At 34.3% G+C, this 23,289-nt stretch overlaps 1 protein-coding gene across 1 annotated transcript in view; it reads left to right on the forward strand.

Moving 5' to 3' along the window:
* GABRB3 (gamma-aminobutyric acid type A receptor subunit beta3) overlaps window positions 1–23,289 on the forward strand; it is a 69,263-nt gene that overhangs the window by 26,600 nt on the left and 19,374 nt on the right. The window contains exons 4-5 of the mRNA XM_031959099.1: window positions 9,283–9,435; window positions 14,918–15,162. Of these exons, the coding sequence (XP_031814959.1) occupies window positions 9,283–9,435; window positions 14,918–15,162 (398 nt within the window). The remainder of the gene's footprint in view (window positions 1–9,282; window positions 9,436–14,917; window positions 15,163–23,289) is intronic.

The raw sequence follows: 23,289 nt of genomic DNA on the forward strand, positions 1-23,289 counted from the left end.
CAACCACAACAGAAGCAAAATTCCTATACACCGAGCTAACAGAAGCCAGTATATTACTTCTACAAAGAAGCCACTCGGGTCCAGGGTCCATAATGGAGTTCAATTGTCATATCTTTCTGATGTCCTATTTTGAGGAAACTCCCTTTCTGTGCTCAGAATTTCTTCATTGGGGACCTAGATTCCTCTTTGGCTATCATCATTTCACATTCAGATCAAGGAGAACACCTACCAGACTCTTTTGGAATTACTTTTAGAGTGTATGTCACATCTTTTAAAAAGAAATCTTCAGTGGTGTGTAATCTTTATCTTTGTGGGATATATTTGATTCTTTCAACTAGAAATTATTCTGATCCAATGCATGTGAAAAATACAGGTAATTGATCCAAGTAGTATTGTTCTGTTTTGTTTTAGCTTTGTGTTGTAAAAACAATGTGACAAAAAATGCTGAAAATATTGATATGGTAGCTCCTATGCTAGCTACAAAGACGTTCTCAAAGATGATATCATTAGTGATAACATTGCTAAAACATATGCATACACTCCCAGTGAGATTACTTTGAAAATCAATGCTAATTCAAATATAAAATACTGTCAGAATTTAAGCTTCGTGAAGGAAGAGTTTATTTAATTTCGTCATTTTATCCCAAGTATCTAGGAAAGTGTTAGACACATAATAGGCACTTATAAAATGATTGTAGATTTACTAATGGTATTCCTATTTTTAAAATAGTTACTTTCTAAAATCGTGGTTAATATAGTCCAGAGTTCAAAAAGAGGAATATTTTAGACTCTTATGGATATGGAGCTATGGAATTCTTACTGTTTAATTTATGATATTATACATTCTTAAAAGTGCAGTGGATATCAAGAAATTATCCAAATGAATCCATGTCAGAGAAGGCATATCCTCTACAACATCCCTGACAACCTCCATTCCAACTTGGAACACAGACACTTTTGAAGAGTTCCATTAAGCAGTTCATCCTTTCATTGCATATGAAATCTGCCTCTCTGAAACTTCTATCTGCTGCATCTAGATATGTCTGAGATAATTTCTTTTCATATTAGTGCTATTAAATTTTATAAATTGCAATTCAAACAAGACTTCAGATACAGTTTAGTTTCTTTAGCTCTACCAATCAGGTATCTAATTGGAGGAGACTTCTTAGCTATCCAAATTTTACTTTAGAGATCATCTGGTTCAAGGAGTGTTAGCTTTTTTTGTGTCATAGACTCCTTTGATTATCTGGTGAAATTTCTGGAACTCTTCTCAGGATAATGGTTGGTTTTTTTTTAATTCATAGTTGGAAGAAATGCTAAATTTTAGTTAGGAATTATGGACTCTCTTCCCTAGCTTCACCCCCAGAAATCTATTCAGAGACTCAGTTAAGAACACTCAATCTATTGTAATGCTTTTACTTCACAAATTAGGAAGCCCATAGAAATTAACTCTCTTGCTCAAAGTAACACAGATAGGTAGTAGGAAAGTCAGAAAAAAATCCACATTTTCTGATTTCTGATCTAATTGTCTTTCTACTATGCCATTTGGGGGATGAGAAAGAGACTGTGAATTGTATTATTATATGGAAGAACTGACAAATTAGATGAATGAATGAAGCATTTATTAAGTGCTTAATATGTAAAAAGCACTATATTTTATGCTAGGGTGCCCTTAGAAAAGGCAGTCCTTGCTCTTAAGGAGTTCACATTCCAATAAAACAACACATATGGAAGGTTTCATCAAGTCAGATGAAAAAATCCCATGGCTCTTCACATGCAGTGGCAAAGCAGATGGTAATGCTTTTCTTGAATGTCATCTCCATTGCTAAAATCATATTGTTTCTGATACTGAATCATTTGACAATGTCCAGAAACGTAGTGATGGAGATTTTATTTTTTAGCAGTCTGCATTTTCATTAACTTTGCTCTCCTGGACACTGAATTGGGAGCATTACTATTCTGAAAGTTCTTGTGTTCAGGATACTGGGTTGTATCCTTCAGAGTCCAAAGAGAATGGTGGTCAAGGGCATTGTGTTGTTTTGATTTGCTTCTCATCTCTTTTTCCAATTCCCCTGGCTTGCTTGCCCTTTGAGTGGCAGTTGGTTGGCATTTGGCAGTGATGGCTTTTCCACATGAGTTGCTTTCCTGGATAATGTCTATGTGGGCTGAGCTAGAAAGCAGGACTCGTTTTCTGGGGAAAGTTCCCACTCCTGTGATTTTTGTGCCTAACTGCCTATTGGTGGCATTTGGTCTGCAGCAATTGTTGGTGATAATGAGTAAAGTAGCCATCTTCTCCACAATAATTTCTCCCCTCACTGATGGCAGCAAGGGCTGGATTGGAAGCAGGTTTGGTGGCAGATACCTTTGTTTTGGTCTGACAAAAGAACTTAGGAATATGTCCAGACTTTTGCTTAAGTCCATTACTTTGGTTCAGCATCTACCTTGGCATCATCAAATATCTGCATTGGCACATTCACATTAAAGCTTCTGCACATTTCTCTTGACATTTTGAAACAGGCTTTAATGCACTAATGCACTGCAGTATCAATTTCACAGTAGCAGCCTTAACGCATCTCCATCATAAAGCATTAACTTCTGCCAATGGAAACTTTGCTAAGTTTTCTGTGTAGTTCTGGGATGTGTGCATCAATGCATTCTATCCTGACAGTGCTTTTAGGAGGTGATGTTGTTCAGTACTCTGAACTGTTTTTTGTTTTGTTTTTTTTTTTGTCTCAGAGTACTTAATGATAATTCGTATTTGTTTAGAACTTGAAAGTTGCCGAACAATTTCCTTGTAATGATTCTGGACTGTGACATAGGAAATTTAAATAATGTTACATACATGTTACAAGTGGGGAAATTGAGACCAGGGAGAATAAGTGACATTCTGAAGTCATGGAACTAAACATGCCTGAGTTAAAACTCTAACCCATCTCTTCTAATTCCAAGGCCAATTTTTTCCTCTATACTAATTTTTCTGTTCTAAACTGTTTTTAAGCGGTCCCTGATTTTTGTACCTATTTTATTATTGTCTAAACAAGAGGTTATTGTCATTTAGACTTCTGTTTATGAATGTCTTAGGGTGCCTGTCATGGGATACCTAAAGGAACACTCAGAGAAAAATATTTTAGGGACTCTGATGTTTCAACATATATCCCTTAACATACAGAGCTTCTCTACTATGATACTCACTCTCTTACAACATTGCTGCAGTTTTTTTTGTTCTTATCACTCATTCCTGGTGACACAAGATCCAAAATGATCACTTAAATCTCTGTGTTTTTCATCCATACTAAACACAATAATCAACTACAATATAATCTCAAAACACAAAAGAAATTATCTTGATTTTTAACTGTATAAATGGGAGCATGGTATCTAGACAATAGAGATGACAATCCTGCTCTTGTCCATTGGGGTAAAAACCATATTGGAGTACTATGTCCACTTCTGCATACCAAATTTTAGAAAGGACATTGATGAATTGGAACAGATTCAGAAAAGAACCAATAGGATGATATGATGTAAAAATAGGAGATCCTGTCTAAAGAAGCAAGGAATAATAAAAGATTTTGGGGAGTGGTGTATGAGAGCTTCCAAGTATTTGATGGGTCATCATAGAGAAAAAGGATTAAATAATAATAATAATTATCATTATTATTGCCTTAGAGGACAAATCTAGAAATAATATATGAATCCTGAAAAAAAAATCTTATTAGAAAGTGAAAAAAGAAAAAAAATTCAAAACAATACAAAAGTAATAGAAAGATGTCAGGAAATCGTGTTTTCTTCCTTCAATAACAATCTTCATGTGGAACTATGAATGGGCATTTGTCTGTAATTGTGTAGAAGCCACTGTAGGTATGGTATAGGATGGATTAGATGATGTCTGAAATTCTTTTCAGTCTTAAAGATAGTCATTATGCTAAATAATTTTATAATAAATTATCTCATTTGATTCTTTCAAAAATCAGATGGGGATACAGGGAAGTTGGTATAGATATTATCCCTATTTTACAATTGAGGTAACTGAGGCAATGAGAAGTTATATGACTTGTCCAGGATCACAGAGATGGTAAATGTGTGAGGCCACTTATTCAGGACTTCTTGAATCTGAGCCAGTCATTCCCCCAACTCTGTCACCTAATGTTTTGAGGTTATGTAATTGTGGAAATTTTCTTCCTTATTTATCAGCAGCACATATCCCTGCAATATAGAATAGAACCTACCATGCTTTAGCAGGTAGACATCTGTTTATTTGTTCTTTATTAGTTCAACACAAAACTTATTCTATAGAGCAGATAATTTGCTATTTGCCTTCTTTATATGTGGCTCATGAGAAATTGAGGGTGGAGGTCACTAAAAAAATAACAATAAAGTCCTTGATGTGAAGGTGTTCACTGGAATATTTCCCATAAGAAGGTGTGTCTCAAAAGAATTCTAAAGCTGATGGCTTAGCTCATGAGGATCTGGAGTATAGTTGAGATATAAAAAAAGGTTACAGAACTTACCTCTTTCTTCAAGCTTGCAAACTAAAGCCCAGTGGAATCACTGGGGATACAGAAAATAAAATTTGAGAAAACAAAGCCATTATACATGGTTTCATCTCATAAATACATAACAAAATGATATTTATTTATTCATCAGAAGTTTTTTGAGCCCCTAGGATGTATAAGTTGCTATGTTGATCACTTGGGGGAAGGGGTTAGTTATAAAAATGAATAAAACCTAATCAAATATTTTATAACACAGTAGGGAAAACAGAAAGAAAAAGTATAATAAATAAGACACAAGACAGAGTAAAATAACACTAGGTCATAGTATTTTTATTTGACAAAAGGTTTTATAAACAGCAGTCAATAAACTTATGCTTAGCACTGAGGATACGAAGAAAGGCAATAGAAAAGCTCTGCTCTCAAGGAGTTCACAGTCTAATGGAAGAAACAACATATAAATAATTATCTACTACCAACATATAGACAAGATAAATTGGAGATAATTAAGATAGGGGAAGCACTAGAATTAAGGAGGATTGAGAAAATCTATTTGAAAAAGTTGGGATTTCAGCCAAGATTTGAAAAAAGTCAAGAAATCTAGAAGAGATAAAGAGAGAAAGAGAACATTTCTTGCATGGAGAGCAATCTAGATTCAAGAGATGAAGAATGTCTTGTTAGAGAATAATGAGGAAGCTGGTGTTAGCAAAAAGAAAGATGTATATTCAGGAAATAGTATATAGTTTGTTTTGACTTAAGGAAAATCTCTAGGAAATAGTGAGAAATAACTCTGTATAGTGGAGCTAGGACCAGATCATAAAGGGCTTTGATCGTTATACATAGGGATTTGGATTTTATTTGGCAGATGGTAAAGATTTATAAATCAAGATGACCAAACAATTGGATGACATGAGTCAAGTTCTTCTTTAGAGAAATTAATCTGACAATGGGATACAGAAGGAGAGAAGTTAGGTGTGGAAAGACCAGTTAGGATTCATTTTATACTGATGAAAAGGAATGGGAGCTTAAACTAGGCTGACAGTAGTAGAAGTGAAAAGAGAGATATGGATAGGGGACACATTTTGAAAGTGAAATATATAGAATATGATGAGGAAAAAATCAAAATAAAATGGTAGTACCATTAATAGAAAATGAAAAAATCAGAAAGAGAACTCAACTCTGTAGAGAATATAAGCAGCTTAGATTTTCACATATTTAGGTTTTTCAGCAAATATTCAAATGGAGGTCCTCAAGAGTGTGCTGGAACCAAATAGTAATGAGGGTGAATTATTAAATTATGTGAGTATTTACACCTAGAAAATGGGTGTTAAAAATCAAAGCCTTCTTTGTTGTTTTGTTGAAATATAATTGAGAAAATATCAATAATATAGATTTAACTTAAAATGTGTTATGTAGCCAGTTGTTAAATATTTATCAGCATACCCTTGGAAGAATCCATCAAGCAGTTTGACTAGTAATTGGGCAAAACATCAGGTTCAATGGTATAGATGTGAGAATCATTTATATAGAAGTAATCACAGAATCTGGGAGGATCCTATCTGGGGAAGGAAGAACTCTAGATATAATATAACCAGTGGTCCTTGACCCATTTTCTATAGAGTGTTTTTTTCAAGATTTTGATAACTATTTCAACTATTTGGCTTCCTTTGTAATACAAATTATCTTATGCATTTAAAAGCATTATTTGATAAAAAGATTCTTACGTTTTGTCAAACTGTCAAAAAAGGCCTTGTGTCATAAGAAAAGGTTAAGGACTTCTGGTCCGGTAAAATTCCTACATTTTCTATATAAGGCAAGTGGAGCATACCTGAAGTTGATGCCGTTCTAGTGGTAGAGAAATGAGGTGTGAGAATTGATGTGAGAATCCTCTCTGGTCTCAGGGCAGGTCCAACAAAGCTGAAATCTTAGTGGCAAAAAAGGAAGTTTTATTTTTCACTAAAAAGCTCTCTCTTAGCTGACAAATCTCTTAATGAGGAGATTTGCAAAGAATGTGTTAACAGAAACCTATTTTATGAGAAAATTTGGGGGCTGGGGCAGTTTGAGCTGATTATTAGACCAAGATCTCCCAACTGAATGAAATCACTTTGAAGGCTTTTTCTAGAATTTGGAATTTCCTGAATGGGGATCCAGTTACCCAAAAGACCAATGTGGGGTTGGGGAGGTGATTTGCCCAAGATCTCCAGTTGAATGATGCTGTTTATCTTAAAAAAAGGCTCATCCGGAAAATAGGCCCCCTCCCAGTCGGGGAAACCCCAATCTCACTTTTTTTTTTAACAGATCAAAGGGGACACAGTTTCAGAGTAATTTTTTTACAGATTAAAGGGGACACAATTTCAGAGCACCCCACCAAAGTTATCAAAGCTTATAAAAAGAAAAAGACTAAGGAAAAAAATCTTCATCAAATAATTATATTTGAAAGAAAAAACACAAGTCTGATGGCAAAGTGAAAAATCACAATCAGAACAAAGAATGAAAACAGGAGAATGTGTGACATATACCAGGGCCTTCATAAATGCTTATTGATTAATTGAGGGACTTGATGAGGTGAAGTCTAGTTTTGGGGGTTCCAGGTTAGGGAACCAAAAATATGAGGTTTAGGTTTTGAGGTTCTCTTTCAGGGAACCAAATGATGAGGTTTAAATTTAGAGAACCAAAATGAAATTTGGATTTCTGGTGGTCAGGGAGTTAGATGATAAGGTCTAGTGGCAGGTTCGGAGTTCAGGGAACCAAATGGAGATGTTTGGCTCCCCTACATCCCCTTGGGATTCAGTGCAAGGGTAGGGAGTTTTGGGGAACCCCCTTCTGACAGCACAAAGATTCTTTGTAAAGGAATTTACAAACCTGAAAACCTAAATTGATAAAAGAGGTTTATTATAGGGATTGGGAAGTAAAGTTAGAAATACCAACAGAGAGGCATAAAGTCTCTTTAGGGAAATAGGTGAGGATGAAGAGAGGGTAGCACTGGAAAAGAATATTATCCAGTGGGCAGAGGCCTCCCTGGCATAGCAAGCATGACATAGCTGGCATGTTTAGAACCTCTGCAAAGAAATGAGTTTTTAATTGCCATTTTTATAAGGAGGTCTTTGGCTGCAAGGGAGGCCTGCTCCCCCTCCCAATGAACCTGGTGGGTGGAGTTGAATTGAATAGATCTTTAATTGAATAGGGTTGGAATTCTTTTAGCTCAGGACTGAACCCACCCCACCTAGATAAAAGAATGAAGCTGTTTATCTTGTTCCCCTCAGGCAGGGTTCCTCACTGAGGCAGAGTTGAAGCAGATTTTTGAGTTTCTGAATCCCTCTTCAGATTGTCATGGAAGCTAATAAGTATGGGAAAAGATTTAAGGATGATAACAGCATATGTAGGCTACTCTTTTAAGTTAAAGTTGTTTAAGATAACAAAGAGTAACAGACACCACATGACTAATATAGAAATATGTTTAAAAAGAATTGTACATTTTTAACCTATTTGAGATTGCTTGCTGTCTTGGGAAGGGAGAAAAATTTGGACATAAAGTCTTACAAAAATGAATATTGAAAATTCTCTTTACATGTATTTGGAAAAGCAAGATATTATTGAGGAGAAAAAAAGGGTATCAGATTGATGGCATGAGAGGAGATTTGTAGGGAATGTTCTTTTAGAATCAAGTTTTTCTAAACTTATTTGTAGGACAAGAAGATTCTAATGAATCTTTGTGAGGCTGTAATCTTGAGGCATAACTTGAGGGAATCACCTTCTCAGAGGAAGCAGGAAGGAAGAATGATCCAGAACAGAAGTAGAGAGTTTTTTGGGGGAAAAGAGACAGTTCTCCTGGGACAGGAAGGAAAGAAGCAATGCTACAAGTACAGGAAAATTTGAGATTAGGAGAGAGAACTGTAAGGAACTCTTGTCAGCTGCTTTTGATTCATAGAATGGATCAAAGAAAAGGATGGCTAATAAGAATTTTAAAAAACATATTTGTTATATGTCGATGTATTGTAAATCAATGCTTTTTAAAGGATGATATGTGGGAAGAAAACATATTAAGATGAAAAGCATTATTATGTGCACATAGATATATGAATGTTGAGAAATATCAAGGGTAATGAACTCAATGCTTTCATCTGTCAAAGAATTGTAAAACGTCAGTGTAAAGTTAAAGAATGTGTTTTACTAGGGTTAAGTATCTCCCATCTTTAATCCTTCTAATTTTTAGAGTTTTTCATTGCAAAATTGTAGGGTCTTTGTACCTTTGTTAAGTGCCCCCACCTTATTAACTTTGCACTGTTTTGAGCTTGGTATGTGTGGGTGGTAGCAAAAAAGAAACCATTTGGCTTGGGGCAGCTCTGGGCCAAATCTATCTACAGACAATGAAGAAGTAGAAGAACAGCCATTAATTAAAGGGATAAACAAGACATTTGGCTTTCTTTTGCAGCCTTCTGTTAAAAGCTTTTCTTTAAAAAAAAAAAGTTTTCCAGAGGATATTTCTCAGTTTAGTGTTTAGCCTTAGTAGCATTTCCTCATTATTACATTAAAAATAGACTACATAACAGTATTTTTCTCTCAAGACACTGTTGGTTCTCTGTAAATACCATTTGCCAGACAGAAATAAATTGTATGGTTGTGGAGTATTCCACAATCCCTGTGGCTCCAAAGATATGTTTTAGTCCCCATGGCAACAAAGGCAAATTATTTTGTTTGCCAATCTCTCTCTCTTAATCTCTCTCTCTCTCTCTCTCTCTCTCTCTCTCTCTCTCTCTCATTATAAATAACACTTTTGTGTTTTTCATAGGTGCCTATCCACGACTTTCATTGAGCTTTAGGTTGAAGAGAAATATTGGATACTTCATTCTTCAGACCTACATGCCCTCCATACTGATTACAATTTTATCATGGGTGTCATTCTGGATTAATTATGATGCATCAGCAGCAAGAGTTGCTCTCGGTATGTGATTAAAAAATAGCATTATAATTTAACTAAATATATCATTATAGTATTGAGTGATTTCAGAGACTATAGTTCACTTTAGCATTTTGACGTCTCGTGACACTAGCTTTGTGGACATAATTCTGTTTTTATCTTCAATCAAAAAACTCACACATGATTCCCTTGATGTGATAATTTAATTAAAAAGGCTTAAATGTGAATTTTCACAGCCATGATAGGGAAAATATGCCTCTAGATTGTTTTCATCATAAAATATTTGTTACTAATTTTTATTAGGCAAGGAATTATTACCTTTTTAAAGGGAAGCCTCTATCCCTGGAAGGGGACCTGATCAATTCCACATTAAAAAAATAAGCAAAATGGAAAATAATTAAATATTACAGTAATATAATTGGAATTGTACCACTTAATGAGCATTATAACACAGCATTTAATTCTTAGTGCTGCCTTCTAACAGTTATTCTGCTCATTTGGTCACCATGTTACTTTATAGAAAATATGAATCAGAATTTTTATTTATAACATTTTCTTAGATCCTTAAGGGAAAAATATAAAATAAAATTATGCTTAACCTATAAAATATAGAATACTCCTCAATTAATTCTAATTTAGATACAACTGAGATAGCAAAGCTCATAAGCAACAGACATTGATGAAATGATTTTTAAAGTACTTATTTCCAAGAAATACAGTACAGAAATAAAATCTTACAGCAATTTTCTCATTTTTCCTTCCTCTCTCTAAACAGCACTGTATTTAAAGCATTATAAATATATGTTAATTTATAGTATTCATTCAATTAATCAGAGAAGAAGAATACAGATTGCCCATCGTTCAAATGCATTTGTATAGTCTTGCAAGACATTTAATCTAGCATGGTGAATACAGGACTATCCTTTGAGTCACAGTTCAAGTACTTCCTCTGATAAGCCCTGTCCTTGTGATCTTAACTTCTCCCTGTTCTAAATGATTCTTTTGTACTGTGTCTGATTTTTCCTGATCCCATTTGGAGTTTTTTTTTTTTTTTTGGCAGAGATAAGGAAGTGGTTTGTCATTTCCTTCTCTAGCTCATTTTACAAATGAGGAAACTGAGGCAAGCAAGGTGAAGTGACTTGCCCAGCAATTAAATGTTTGAGACCAGATTTGACTTCAGGAATAGGAATCTTCCTGACTCCAGGATAAGTATTCTATTCATGGCACCAGCTAATTACAAATGAAAATCTTCATTGACAGAGTTCCCTACATCAATGAAATCACAGGCTTTATTCTTAAAAAGCAGGAATTGGGTGGTGATAGTAAAAAGATCATAGGTGAAAAGTTTTCCATTCCTTTCATTTTTCCACTCCTTCCTTCTCCTCCTCCTGTTTCAGAGTCAGGAAAACAATTTAGAGATCCCAAACTAATTTTACTATTGTCAAAACTCTTCAGCTAGGTTCTTCCTGAATTCAAATCTGACCTCAGACACATGCTAGCCTGTGTGATCCTGAGCAAGTCATTTAATCCTGTTTGCCTCAGTTTCCTCATCTGTAAAATATGCTAGAGAAGGAAATGGCAAATCACTTCAGTATCTCTGCCAAGAAAAGCCCAGATGGGGTCAAAAAGAGTTGGATACATTGAAAATAGCAGAACAGCAACAAGAAAAAAATTTGGAGATTAAGTAAAACTTTTCATTGGAAATGATGTTTTGTATATATCTATGTAATTTATGATATTTGTCAGTAATATAATTATATTATATATAATATATATAATATATAGCACTTTAAGGTTTGCAAAATGCTTTATAAATATCATCTTATTTGATCCTCTCAACAACCTTGGAAAGTGTTATAATTAACATTATTTTACTGAGGCAGATAGAGGTTAAGTAACTTGCTTGAACAACTTATTAAATGTGTGAAACCATATTTGAAATAATTTTTTTTCTGATTCCATGAAATTCAGAGCTCTATCCAATGTTACAACTATCAAATCTAATAACCATAATAATATCATCTTATACTCTTAAAACAATTTTAGATTTTATATATTATTTTCATTTATATATTATATGAAGTATTCCCATGAAATTCTCACAGGAAAAAGGTAGATTGCATACTTTAAGGACCTGTGATTGATGTGGAGATTTCCTTCAGTGATACAGGTCCCAACCCATTTGTGATTTATAAGTAATAATAAACATTTACATAGCACTTTAAAATTTGCAAATCATTTTGCCTAAATAATCTCATATGATCTTCACAACAATCTAGTGAAGTTAAGAACTGAAATATTAATTTTCCAATTTTATAGTTGTGGAAACTGAGATAGGGATTAGGAAAATTGTCTAAGATCACATGATTAATAAGTGGCTCATTTATGATTCATGCACTTTTTTGGTTTTGGTTTTGGTTTTGGTTTTTTTACCATACAACTAATCTTTGAAAGTTATTCTGTCAAAAAAAAAAAAAAAAAAAAGGATCAACTTACAATTAGCATAGTGATGAGCATATCAGAACCCATGTAGATTGGGTCTTGGACAACAATCCATGGTCCAGGACTGGCCCTATACTTAAAGTCTTTTCAAGTTGGTTCCACTTTCCAGATCTTATTGTCCATTGCCTTAGCTTTGATGAACCTGGTTTGTTGTTGTTTTTCAGTCATTTTCAATCATATCCAACTCTTCCTGACCCCATTTGGAGTTTTCTTGGCAAAGATACAGGAATAGTGTACCATTTTCTTCTTCAGCTCTTTTAATAGATGAAAAAACTGTGTCAAAGAAGTTTGTTAAGTAACCCAGGATCACACAACTAGTAAGTGTCTGAGGCCAAATTTGAACTCAAGATCTGCCTTCCTGTCTCCCATGCTGCCTATGAAGAGCCTATGATCTCTTCCATACCATGAGAAAATTGAGTAAAATTTAACTTAAATATAGTGAAGTCTAAGTTCTTTGTGAACTATCAGTTGGAACTGAAATTATTTTTCTCTATTCTTTAGTTCTGTATTTTTAGCAGTGATGCTGAAGGCAGAGGCACAAAAGCTTTAACTTCAAAGTAGGAGACGTAGGCTCCATTCCAAAATCTACAAATGACTCTATGGGTAGCCTTGATTCAATTACTTTACTATCTCAATCTATGAAATGAGACAATGATGATTGTTGCCCTCTCTGAGCAAATATTCAACCAATTATATTGATATACTTAGAAATATAAAATGCTTTTTTTCCCTTTAAAATAATGAACTTTATTCTTTACTTCTCCTTAGTAACTTGAAAGATGTTCCATAGTGGGAAGAGAGAAAATGATGCACTAGGTTGGTAACTCTTGGCAATGCGCCTCAAACTACTTGTTGAGCTTTAGGAGTATGGTTACTAGGCAGTTATGGCAGCCTTGTCTGTCTATGTCCTTATGTCCTTCTCCCAAACTTTTCACATAATTGCCCAAGTCAACATATTCTGGAGAACATGGCTGTAGTATTTTTTCTTTAGCTTGATATAAGCCTTATGTCACTGGTGGACCTGCCAGCAAATATTACAGATATGTAATTCTGTCTACATGAAGGCTGAAACTTAAAAGTAGAACTTTCCATCTTTTTTTCCCCTCATTTGTAAAAAAGGAGTAATAACATTTCTATCTACCTCATAAGGTTGTTATGAGAAAAGCATTTAATATACAAATACTATATACAAATGCATGTTATTCTGTTGCTATTGTTATTTTTGCTATTACTGTGTGCTTGAAAGGAGATATAGTTAAGTGCTTTCCTAGATTCTCTCCTCCCAATAAATACTGAATTAGATTAATTTTATATGTAAGAAAGGAGTAAGCTACTTACTTTTGAAACATTTCAAAATATGAGAGGGAGGGAAGAGGGAACTCCCTTCTTAAGTCCAAATGATGTTTTCTATAATGTAAACAACTTTGCCCCGCAGCAACCAAAAGTAAGTAATCTTTCTGTTCATGATCTTAGAGCTGGACTCCAATTGCTTGGCCAACTGTAGGTCCTAAGCCAAGCCCCTAGTGGTCATTGTTTGGGTCCTTATTGATTCAGTGGGAATGTAAATAGTAGTCCTTTCTATTTTTCCCTCTTCTCCCAGATTCATTCATTCATTCATTCGTTTGTTTGTTTGTTTATTTTGACTACATGAAAGAGGCTATTCTTTGCCTCAATTTCTACCTAGCCTTAGACACTTGAATGGGTTCAGTCTCAGTCTAACTGAGACCTGCTGAAGACCTTAGCTTAAAAAGGCCAAGGTCTCCCACTGCATCTAGAGTCATTTCCATTCTTCCTGATCTATATCTGGCCACTGTTCATATCTGGAGGAGAAAGTGAGGCAAGTGATCTTTCACAGGTCTCTCTCCCTTTGTATAACATAGAATCATCTCTCTAATATCTTGGTCCTCTTTGAGAATGAAGGATAAACAAAAAGAAGAAAGTCAGAAGCAGAATTTGAACCCACCTGTTCTTGACTTCAAAACCCTGGTAGTACACCACTTCATTCTAAGATACTTCTTAGACCAAAAGAATAATTCTATCATCAAAAACTGAATGGCTTTCTTACCCTCTCATCAGGAAGTTTAGTTTAAGCTAAATAATTCAGTTTTGTCCATTAACTTATTGTGACATTAGGTGAATCAATTTACTTCACTTCTTTTATTGGATAACAATACCTATAAAATCTTTTCATCTTTAAAATTCAATTTTTTAAAGCCTAGTAAGATTTACATAAACTGATGCTGAGTGAAGTGAACAGAAACAGGAGAACACTGCATGGTAATAGCAAGATTGTATGATTATCAGATATGATAGAATTAGCTCTTCTCAGCCATGCAGTGATCCAAGACAATTCCAACACTTGTGGTGGAAGATGTTATGCACATCCAGAGAAAGAATTATAGAGACTGAATGCAAGTTGAAGTATTTCTGTTATTTTCTGATAATCCAATTAATTTAATAGGTATTTATCAATCAGTAAGTTTCATTTTGCCTTTGTTAAAAATCTTTGCAGGGTTTGCTTGAGGAGCTCCATGATACAATTCTCCTTCCTGAATATTTTTTCCCCACTCAGACTTTTAGATACTGTTATGAGATCTCTCATTTACTTTCATTTATTTTCAGTTCTTCCAACTCTTCACATGTGGCACTTTCTTCACTAGTATCTTTCACATTTTCATCTCTGTTTTCAGAATTCTATTCCATTTATTGTAACATATTGGTATTATGGAGCACAGATCTGTACACAGCTTTCTAAGTGCTATCTTCCCTAGAGTAGAGATGTCATTTCACCACTCCAAATGTTATAGTTCTGCCTACACAGCTCCAAATGACATATTTTATGCTGTATTGCATTTCAATTTCACCTACTACACGAGCCAAATAATATCCAACCCATCATTTGAAATGACTCAAGCTATTTGGGGATTTTTTTTTTTTTAATATAGGAAAGATGAAACCCAAGGTGTCAAAACTTCAGGAACTTACTTTCACATTTCTTTTATAGGAATTACAACTGTACTGACCATGACAACAATCAACACTCATCTTCGAGAGACTTTGCCCAAGATCCCTTATGTGAAAGCCATTGACATGTACCTGATGGGATGCTTTGTTTTTGTCTTCTTGGCCCTCCTTGAATATGCCTTTGTTAATTACATCTTTTTTGGACGAGGCCCTCAAAGGCAGAAGAAGCTGGCAGAAAAGTCTGCAAGGGCAAAGAATGACCGCTCAAAAAGTGAAACCAATCGGGTAAGTTTTTTTCTATTAATTCAGTCCTTGAAACAAGTTAGATTAATCTGCATGTTGTCCTATTGTGCTCCATAAATTACCATTCTCATATCCATAGACTTATGGAAGTATTTGGTAAATTATCCTATTAGTTGATATTAATTTCTCACAAAAATGTTTCCAGTTAAGCCACTCAAAAATTATATTAGGTCAAAAGAAAACTTGTTATAATGGAATCAACCCTGGATATGGAGTTATAGGAGCTAAATTCAAATCTCAGTTTTGGCAACTTAATAACTGGGTGAGTTTAAGAAAGTGGTCATTTTTTTTCATCTGTAGAAGAAGGAGATTTATAATAAGTTTATTTCTGCCCTAAATTTATGAGAACGCGTTATTTCTACGAAAAAGAAAGCATCACTAGTATGCTCATCAGGGAAATTGATGACTCATGAAATAACATTCTTTTCACTCAAAAGAATTAAACATTCAGTTATAAAATCATGAATTCATTTCTTTACAAGGAATCACTACTTGTCATTTTGCTGTATTGGTTATATATGTTGACTAAAAGAGCAGTTCAAATGCCACAAAAATTAGACATTTTTGTCAATTTGATTATGAGTAGTAACTAAAAACCATGCTGCCAACTGTTTTATTCCTATACAATCTTAATTATCCTATTGTACAGAAAGAGAATATTGATCCGTTAGTTGATCATAGAAAGACCCTCTAGTTTCCAGCAATATCTCTTCGTAGTAGTAGGAAGATTCTTCCCTTTTCTACTCCTTGGGTACAATCACAGTGAATATACCTTTGGTGAAATTTAACTTCAGGACTCATAAACAAAAGAGGTAGTAAATTATGTCCCAAGACTTTCCCTCCTTCCCTCCCCCGCTCTCTCCACACACACATATACACTACACACAATACTGCACACTCATTCTGTATATATGTCTCTCTCACCTACCTACTTACTGTAACTACTACTTCTCTTGTTGTTCCTTATCTGCCTTCCTCTTTCTTAGCATGTTAATATCTACTACTCTTCCACCTTCAAGTTTGTCACAAAGTGGAGATCAGAACAGGCAGGCATGCTATCCATTATGGCTACTCTAAGACCCTAACACAGCTCTGCCAAATCTTAAAACTGCATAGTATTTCATAAATAGCCCTATAATTGCTATCAGAATAAGTCTGAGAAAAACAAGAACTTGAGCAAAGCCAAGTTCAAACTAAATGGAAGTCTCTAATTTCTCATCCTCTTATAGTCAATACAGGATGGTGCCAGAACACTTCTTTTTCTTCCCTTCCTCATATATCACTGTGGTTTCCACTTGAATTCAAATTTACTTGGTGTTAAACTAATTTAACTGGAGAAAATTGTCTTTGTTTAATATTATTTATTCTTTCTTTCCACCCCGTTCCCACGCCCACCCACCCCACTTCAGTAAGGGTCATTTATTTGTGCTGGATCTATGGATGAGGTTGTTCAGTTTTGCAATAGGGAAGGAGTAGATTAACATGCTTAGTGTTACTTTCTAGGAACTAAAAAAAGAGCAGGGTACATATTTTCAGCTGTTGTAGCAAATCCTTTCTGAAATTTCACAGTGAGTATTATCTCAAAATAGAAGAAAGCTAAGAAAAAATAAATAATTTGAAGTTATCCACCAAAGCACAGTGGAGCAGAGAGGACTATAGTTGGAGTTCCTGATATCTATTTTGAACCCAAGGAATGACCATTTGCAATTCATAACCTTGCCCCAGATTAAATTGAAATTTCTATGCTAGCAGTGTATTTACAATCACGTTTATATGGAATATCTAAATTGACTGGTGTATGACTGTGGACATAAAATATCATATTAAATCAAGACGTGCTCATGCTGTTTCCAAGGAAACCAGAAATGATTGGAATAATCCCTGGTTCTTAGATTTTCAACTCTTCTATAGCCTCCTTTGTTATAGCAGATTAGAAATGTGTTTTCTTTCCTCTAAAGATATGATATTTAGAATAGACAAATGCAGCACATTCTGAGTATGAAGCTGTTAACAAAAAAAATAAGGACCTTTACTGACAATTAGTATTGTTGAAGACATGCTTTTAAGTGTAAAAGAAACATACAAATTGGAAATAAGATATACTTGTAGTGTCTTTTCCTTTATGTTTAAAAATTTTCTTACCATATTTACTTGATACTTTTAAAAAATTACTTAAATTACCCCTAATTTCTTAAGTTTATAATTACTGTGTAGCTCTAAAGGTTCTAAAATTCAGGCATAAGTACGTGATTAGCCATCTTGACAATTTTATAAGACGTGCTGGACTTTCCCCAAGTCAAGCATTTAGAAAACTGAGCCAGGTAACTATACCTAAGAACTCAGTGATAATTTTTAAACATTAAAGTAAATCTTCTCATCAGTTATCATTCCAGTGAAATTTGAATTAGTTTAGAAACTGGGAGTGGACACTATAATAATATCATTGAAATATACATCAAATATACACTAAAATAAAAAATACAGAACATTTAATAAATATTTTACATATCAGCCTTCAAATTCTTTCAAAGTTTTGTTCGTTGGAGCTAGTTTTGTAATGGGAGAATTTGAGAGAAATGGGGGCATTAGGGTTAATTTAGTATGCCACCTACATTTTGCAGATAAAACTAAAGTTAAAGGAGAATAAGAGATTTAATCCAGGGACATGAAACAAGTTAAATGCTGAGCCAAGCCTACAGCCAAGACCACTTGATTTTCAATTCTTTGCTCTTATGTTACTCTTTTTTTATTATCTGCAAAAATCCCCGTTTAGACAAGTAGATAAAGGTAGAAGATTCCATCAAATTTATCTTTTCCATAAGCCACTTTCCATGGATTTACTTTATAAAAATGGATAATTGTCCATTTGGAAGCCCTGCAGTATTCTTAAGTTAGTTTCAATTCCTCTTTGACACAATAATAAAATTATTATTATTATTATACTAGAATTTATTTAGCCCTTTATTTGCATCATTTTTTACATATATTATTTCATTTGATTCTCACAAAATACTATGACGGAGGGAGGTGCCATTATTATCTCCATTTTGCAGAAAAATAAACTGAGGCTGAGAGAGGTTCTTTGACTTGCCCCACATCACAAAACTAAAAAGAAAAAGAACAACTGACTGTGTTAAATTTTGAACCCAGGGCTTCCTAACTCTAAATCCAAATATTTTTACACAATGCCACCTATCTGCCCAAATTGCTGAGTGATTAGGAAAGTGCCTAACATATAATCCTCTAGCATTTAATACTCCTCAAAGAGATTTAACTAAAAAGTTCTGTTAATTCATGATGAGATTCATTAATACTCAAAACTTTTCTTATCTCTGTTGAAATATGATAATAGTAAAAATCTGTCTTTGGTCTTGGAGTCAAAGCAGAATTCAAGTCTCATGTTCTTTGATTTTATGCTCTTGGATTGGTGGCTCCACAATTCAAAAGATTTCTAACAAATTATTAATATCTATTTGCATGTGATTTTTTATATTACTTTATGTTTAAGAAATTTAGGCTGAGTATATTATTGTTCATTATATCCTTGTGGGTTTGAACCTCACTAAATGTCAAAAAGACACAATTCTTACTCAGAAAATTATAACTTCAAGTGGACCAACAGACATAAGAACTATGCATTTTATCAACAGAGCAGCATGTATTTTCCTACCTGGTGAACTATATTTTTTGTTGTGAAATAAAGTTTTATAGTAACACCTCAAAAAAGTTAGAAGGTAAGTGAAGGATTAGAAAATAGGCGAATCTGCTAAAGGATTCTGGAAAAACTTAGAGAAAAATATTCTGACACAATCTCTTCTTGATGCTCTATTGCTTACAACAAAGTTCTATAAGAGCAGAAGAGAGCAATAACTAAATCTAATAAGAGGAGAAATGGATTAAACTTCTATGAGCCAAGATAGCAGAGTAAGCAGTGAATTACTGTAACTCTCCCATGTTCACCTCTGGGCAGCTATAAAATACCAACCCAAGACAAGACCTAGAATAGCAGAACCATTAAGGGGATACGGTGAAACATTCTTTTGGCTCAGGAAACTTAGAAGATGGACAGGAGAGGTCTATCTCACTCAGATAAAGAAGGGCTACAGTTCAGGACAGGAATCTCCCCAATAAACCAGAAGTAAGCCCTGCCTCAGCAAACCAGCAGGAGACCTGAGACCCAGTGTGGTAAAGTGCAGGAATACCAACATCAAGACTCCTTATGTGTCTTTGTATAGTGATGGGTGCCAGTGAGTTCCAGATCTGGCAACCATTAATGTATTTTGGAATATTCCTGGACAAACAGGTAACCTCCAGAAGCCAGACCACTGTGTGCTTCAAAACAGCCCTGAGCAAACAGACAGCTTCCAGAGACCAAACCCACCAAGTGCTTCAGTGTAGTCCTTAGAAAAATATACTGGGTCACTAATCCTCAGCACATACTTGAAACCCTTGCCAGGACCCCAGCTCCACACCAGATAAGCTGTCAGACGCCTACAGCACAGCACCAAACACTCAGTTTCTAGGTTCTTGATACTACAAAAAGGTCTGCTACAAACATTTTGTACATGTGGATCCTTTTCCCTATTTTATGATCTTTTTGGGATACAGGCCCAGTAGAGACATTACTGGATCAAAGGGTTTGCACAGGTTGATGACCTTTTGGACATACTTCCAAATTGCTCTCCAGAATGGTTCAATCAGTTCACAACTCTTATCAACTATGTATTAGTGTCCCAGTTTTCCCATATCCCTTCTTACCTTCATCATTATCTTTTCCTGTCATCTTAGCCAATCTGAGAGGTAAGACAATCTGAGTTGTCTTAATTGGCATTTCTCTGATCAATAGTGATTTAGAGCATAAAACTAAAAATAGTTTTAATTTCTTCAATTGAAAATTGTCTATTCATATACTTTGACCATTTATCACTTGGGAAATGATTTATGTTCTTATAAATTTGAGTCAGATCTCTATATATTTTAGAAATGGGGCCTTTATTTGAACCTTTGAATGTAAAGATTTTTTTTCCCCAGTTTTCTGCTTCTCTTCTGATATTGACTGTATCAGTTTTGTTTGCACAAAAACTTTTTAATTTAATATGATCAAAATTGTCCATTTTGCACTTTGTATTGTACTCTAGTTCTTCTTTAGCCATAAGTTCCTTCCTTCTCCACAGATCTGAGAAGTAGACTGTTCTTTGTTCTTCTAATTTGCTTATATTATGATTCTCAATGTCTAAATCATGAACCCATTTCAACCTTATCTTAGTATAGGGTATTAAGTTCTGGTCAATATCTAGTTTCTGCCTCCAATTTTCCAACAATTTTTGTCAAATAGAGAGTTCTTATCCCAGAAGCTGGGGTCGTTTGGTTTACATAATAGGAATTTCTTAGAGGAAATTAGTTTTAAGAATATTACTAAAATCTGAAATAACTACAAAGAATCATTAAGTGAGCCATTGGTATTTCCATAGTCTATACTACAGTCGCACTGTTGGTTATCAAGAGAGGCTGATGATTGTCTTCAGTACAGACCATTTATTCCTGAGATCATAGTTCTACAACTGGATGGAACTTTGTGGAAGGTGATTATCTTATCTGGCCCCTTTATTTTACAAATGAGGAATCTGAGGCTTGTCTTCACTCTCTACTACATTATCAGATTTAAGTACTCTTGACCATAACTAGTCAATTTTAGATGCTTGCTATTCGAAATCCAGCATTCACATTCACTTCTTGACTAAAACTTCTCTTTTTTTCCAAGAGAAATTCAGTGGTCTTTTTTTTTTTTGTCCCTTTGAATTCTCCAGAATATTCGACACTATTGACAATTTTCTTATGAAAACCTTCTTACCTTTATTCCTTCGCTAGGTAACACTCCTCATGTTCTTCTTACTACATCTAATTATGTTTTTGTCCAGCTCCCCTTTATCTAGCAGGTGACATGGGTGTCCACTATTCCCCAAAATTCTGTTCTTCATTCTCTTCTAATATCTATCTTCTCTCTCAGAAGTTTTATTCAAGCCAAAGGCATTGATTTTTTTCACTTCTATGCCAAATGACTCCCAAGTCTATAAACCAATCTTGCTTTTTTTCTGACTTTCAGATTTGAATCCCTGACCACTTATAAGTATTTCTATCTGGTTGTCTCACCTAATATCATTCTCCAAAACCTCGTCTTCTACCTGACTTCATTTGTTAAGACTACAGGTCCATTCTCCTATTTTCATTGCTCATAGTTTAATAGAGGCTATCACTATTACATACTTGGATTATTAGAGTTATTACATAAGTTTTCCCACTTCTCTTTCCTTTTTTTCAATCCACTATACTAAAAAAATCACCAGACTATTTTTCTTGATATATATTTTAGTCAATATTTTTGAACTATGTGTGTATGTCTGTGTCTGTGTTTCTGTGCATGCATGCATGCATGTGTATGGTGTAATAGCTCCCTATTGTCTACTGAATAAAATTCTAAATTTTGTTATCTATAAATTTTTGCAATTTGTAAATTCAATTCAATTCAACAAACATTTATAAGCACCTGCTATTTTTATGGCACTATACTTGATATTAGAGATTTCTTTTAAAAGACACAATAGTTCCTCTCCTAAAAAAATAAGTATATGTTGAATTGTATTGAAAGAATTTATATTTCACTAGTACTATTCTTCCTTTTCAACCTCATTTAATATTAACTTTCCACCTCCTATATATCTATATATTCTAGTCATCTAACCTAGTATAATATAGTATAATTCCCTAACACCTGCTTGCATTCCTCAGAACCTATTTACAAAAATTCCTTTGCTTGTAATACTGTCCTTCCCCTGTTACTATCTATCCTTTAAAAAACAAATCAAGCAAGCCACTTCCTTATGGAAGATTTTTTGACTGCCCACTTGATGATGATCACCTCCTTTGAACATCCCATAGAATTTTATTTAATGTTTTCAATACATTAAACATATATTACTGTGGATTATACTAATATGTTGTGTCCGGACTAGCTCTCTGGAGGATCTGGGTACCAGCCCGAGTCCTTGGTCTTAGAAGAGGAATGAAGAGGTGGGACTCATATGGATGGTTAAAACATGAAGTCCATTTATTCCAAATTTTCTCAGTCTTATGTACCCTAATACTCTTATATAACCAAAGCACACTGCATATGTGCTAACTATATACTGTTCATGCAAGACTACATAAACAACTTGCTATTGTGTGTAAATGTCTCCTTGCCATTTGGTATCACTCTGCTTTAATTACAGCATAGGTTGTCATTGCCCCCTGACTTTTAGAAAGGCTGAGAGCCTTTGGGGGAGATGAGGAGCTGAACCATGCACTGTCAGCAGGTTCCTCTGGGCCGAAGGGTCTTATACTTCACCCAAAGTTCCCCCACTATCTATGGCCCTCTACACTAATACCTGTTATAGAATCCTTGAGCTTGAGAGTAAGAGTGTTCATCAGATTTTATATATTCCTACCTATATCTGAATAGGAATATTTTCTATAATTTATTCAATGATTCATCTCCCACATACCTCTTGAAGCTCTCCATTAACAGGAAAATCAGTATTCCTAAAAAAATCCATTTCATGTTTGGATATTTCTGAATTTGAGAAAAGTTTCCCCATATTTATGTTATATGCATGTTATATATTAATTACATTTCTATCATTTGTATTTATTTTATGTTATTTACATTTTCTTTATAGGTAATCTGTCTGAAACCTCTACTCATTCCCCCTAATTCTGATCTCTGCAAGCAAAATTTACTCCTTCCATAATCATATTATGATTATACTCATAATTTATCTTATTAAATATTGGGAGACAGCTAGCATATACTCTTTTTTTTTAATAGCTTTTTATTTACAAGTTATATGCATGGGTAATTTTACAGCATTGACAGTTGTGAAACCTTTTGTTCCACTTTTTCCCCTCCTTTCCCCCATTCCTTCCCCCTGATGGCAAGTTGACCAATATATGTTAAATATGTTAAAGTATAAATTAAATACAGTATAAGTATACATGTCTTGACAGTTATTTTGCTGTATAGAAAGAATCAGACTTTGAAGTAGTGTTCTATTAACCTGTGAAGGAAATCAA

Source organism: Sarcophilus harrisii, chromosome 3 (assembly GCF_902635505.1).
Source record: "Sarcophilus harrisii chromosome 3, mSarHar1.11, whole genome shotgun sequence".
Classification (NCBI taxonomy): Eukaryota; Metazoa; Chordata; class Mammalia; order Dasyuromorphia; family Dasyuridae; genus Sarcophilus; species Sarcophilus harrisii.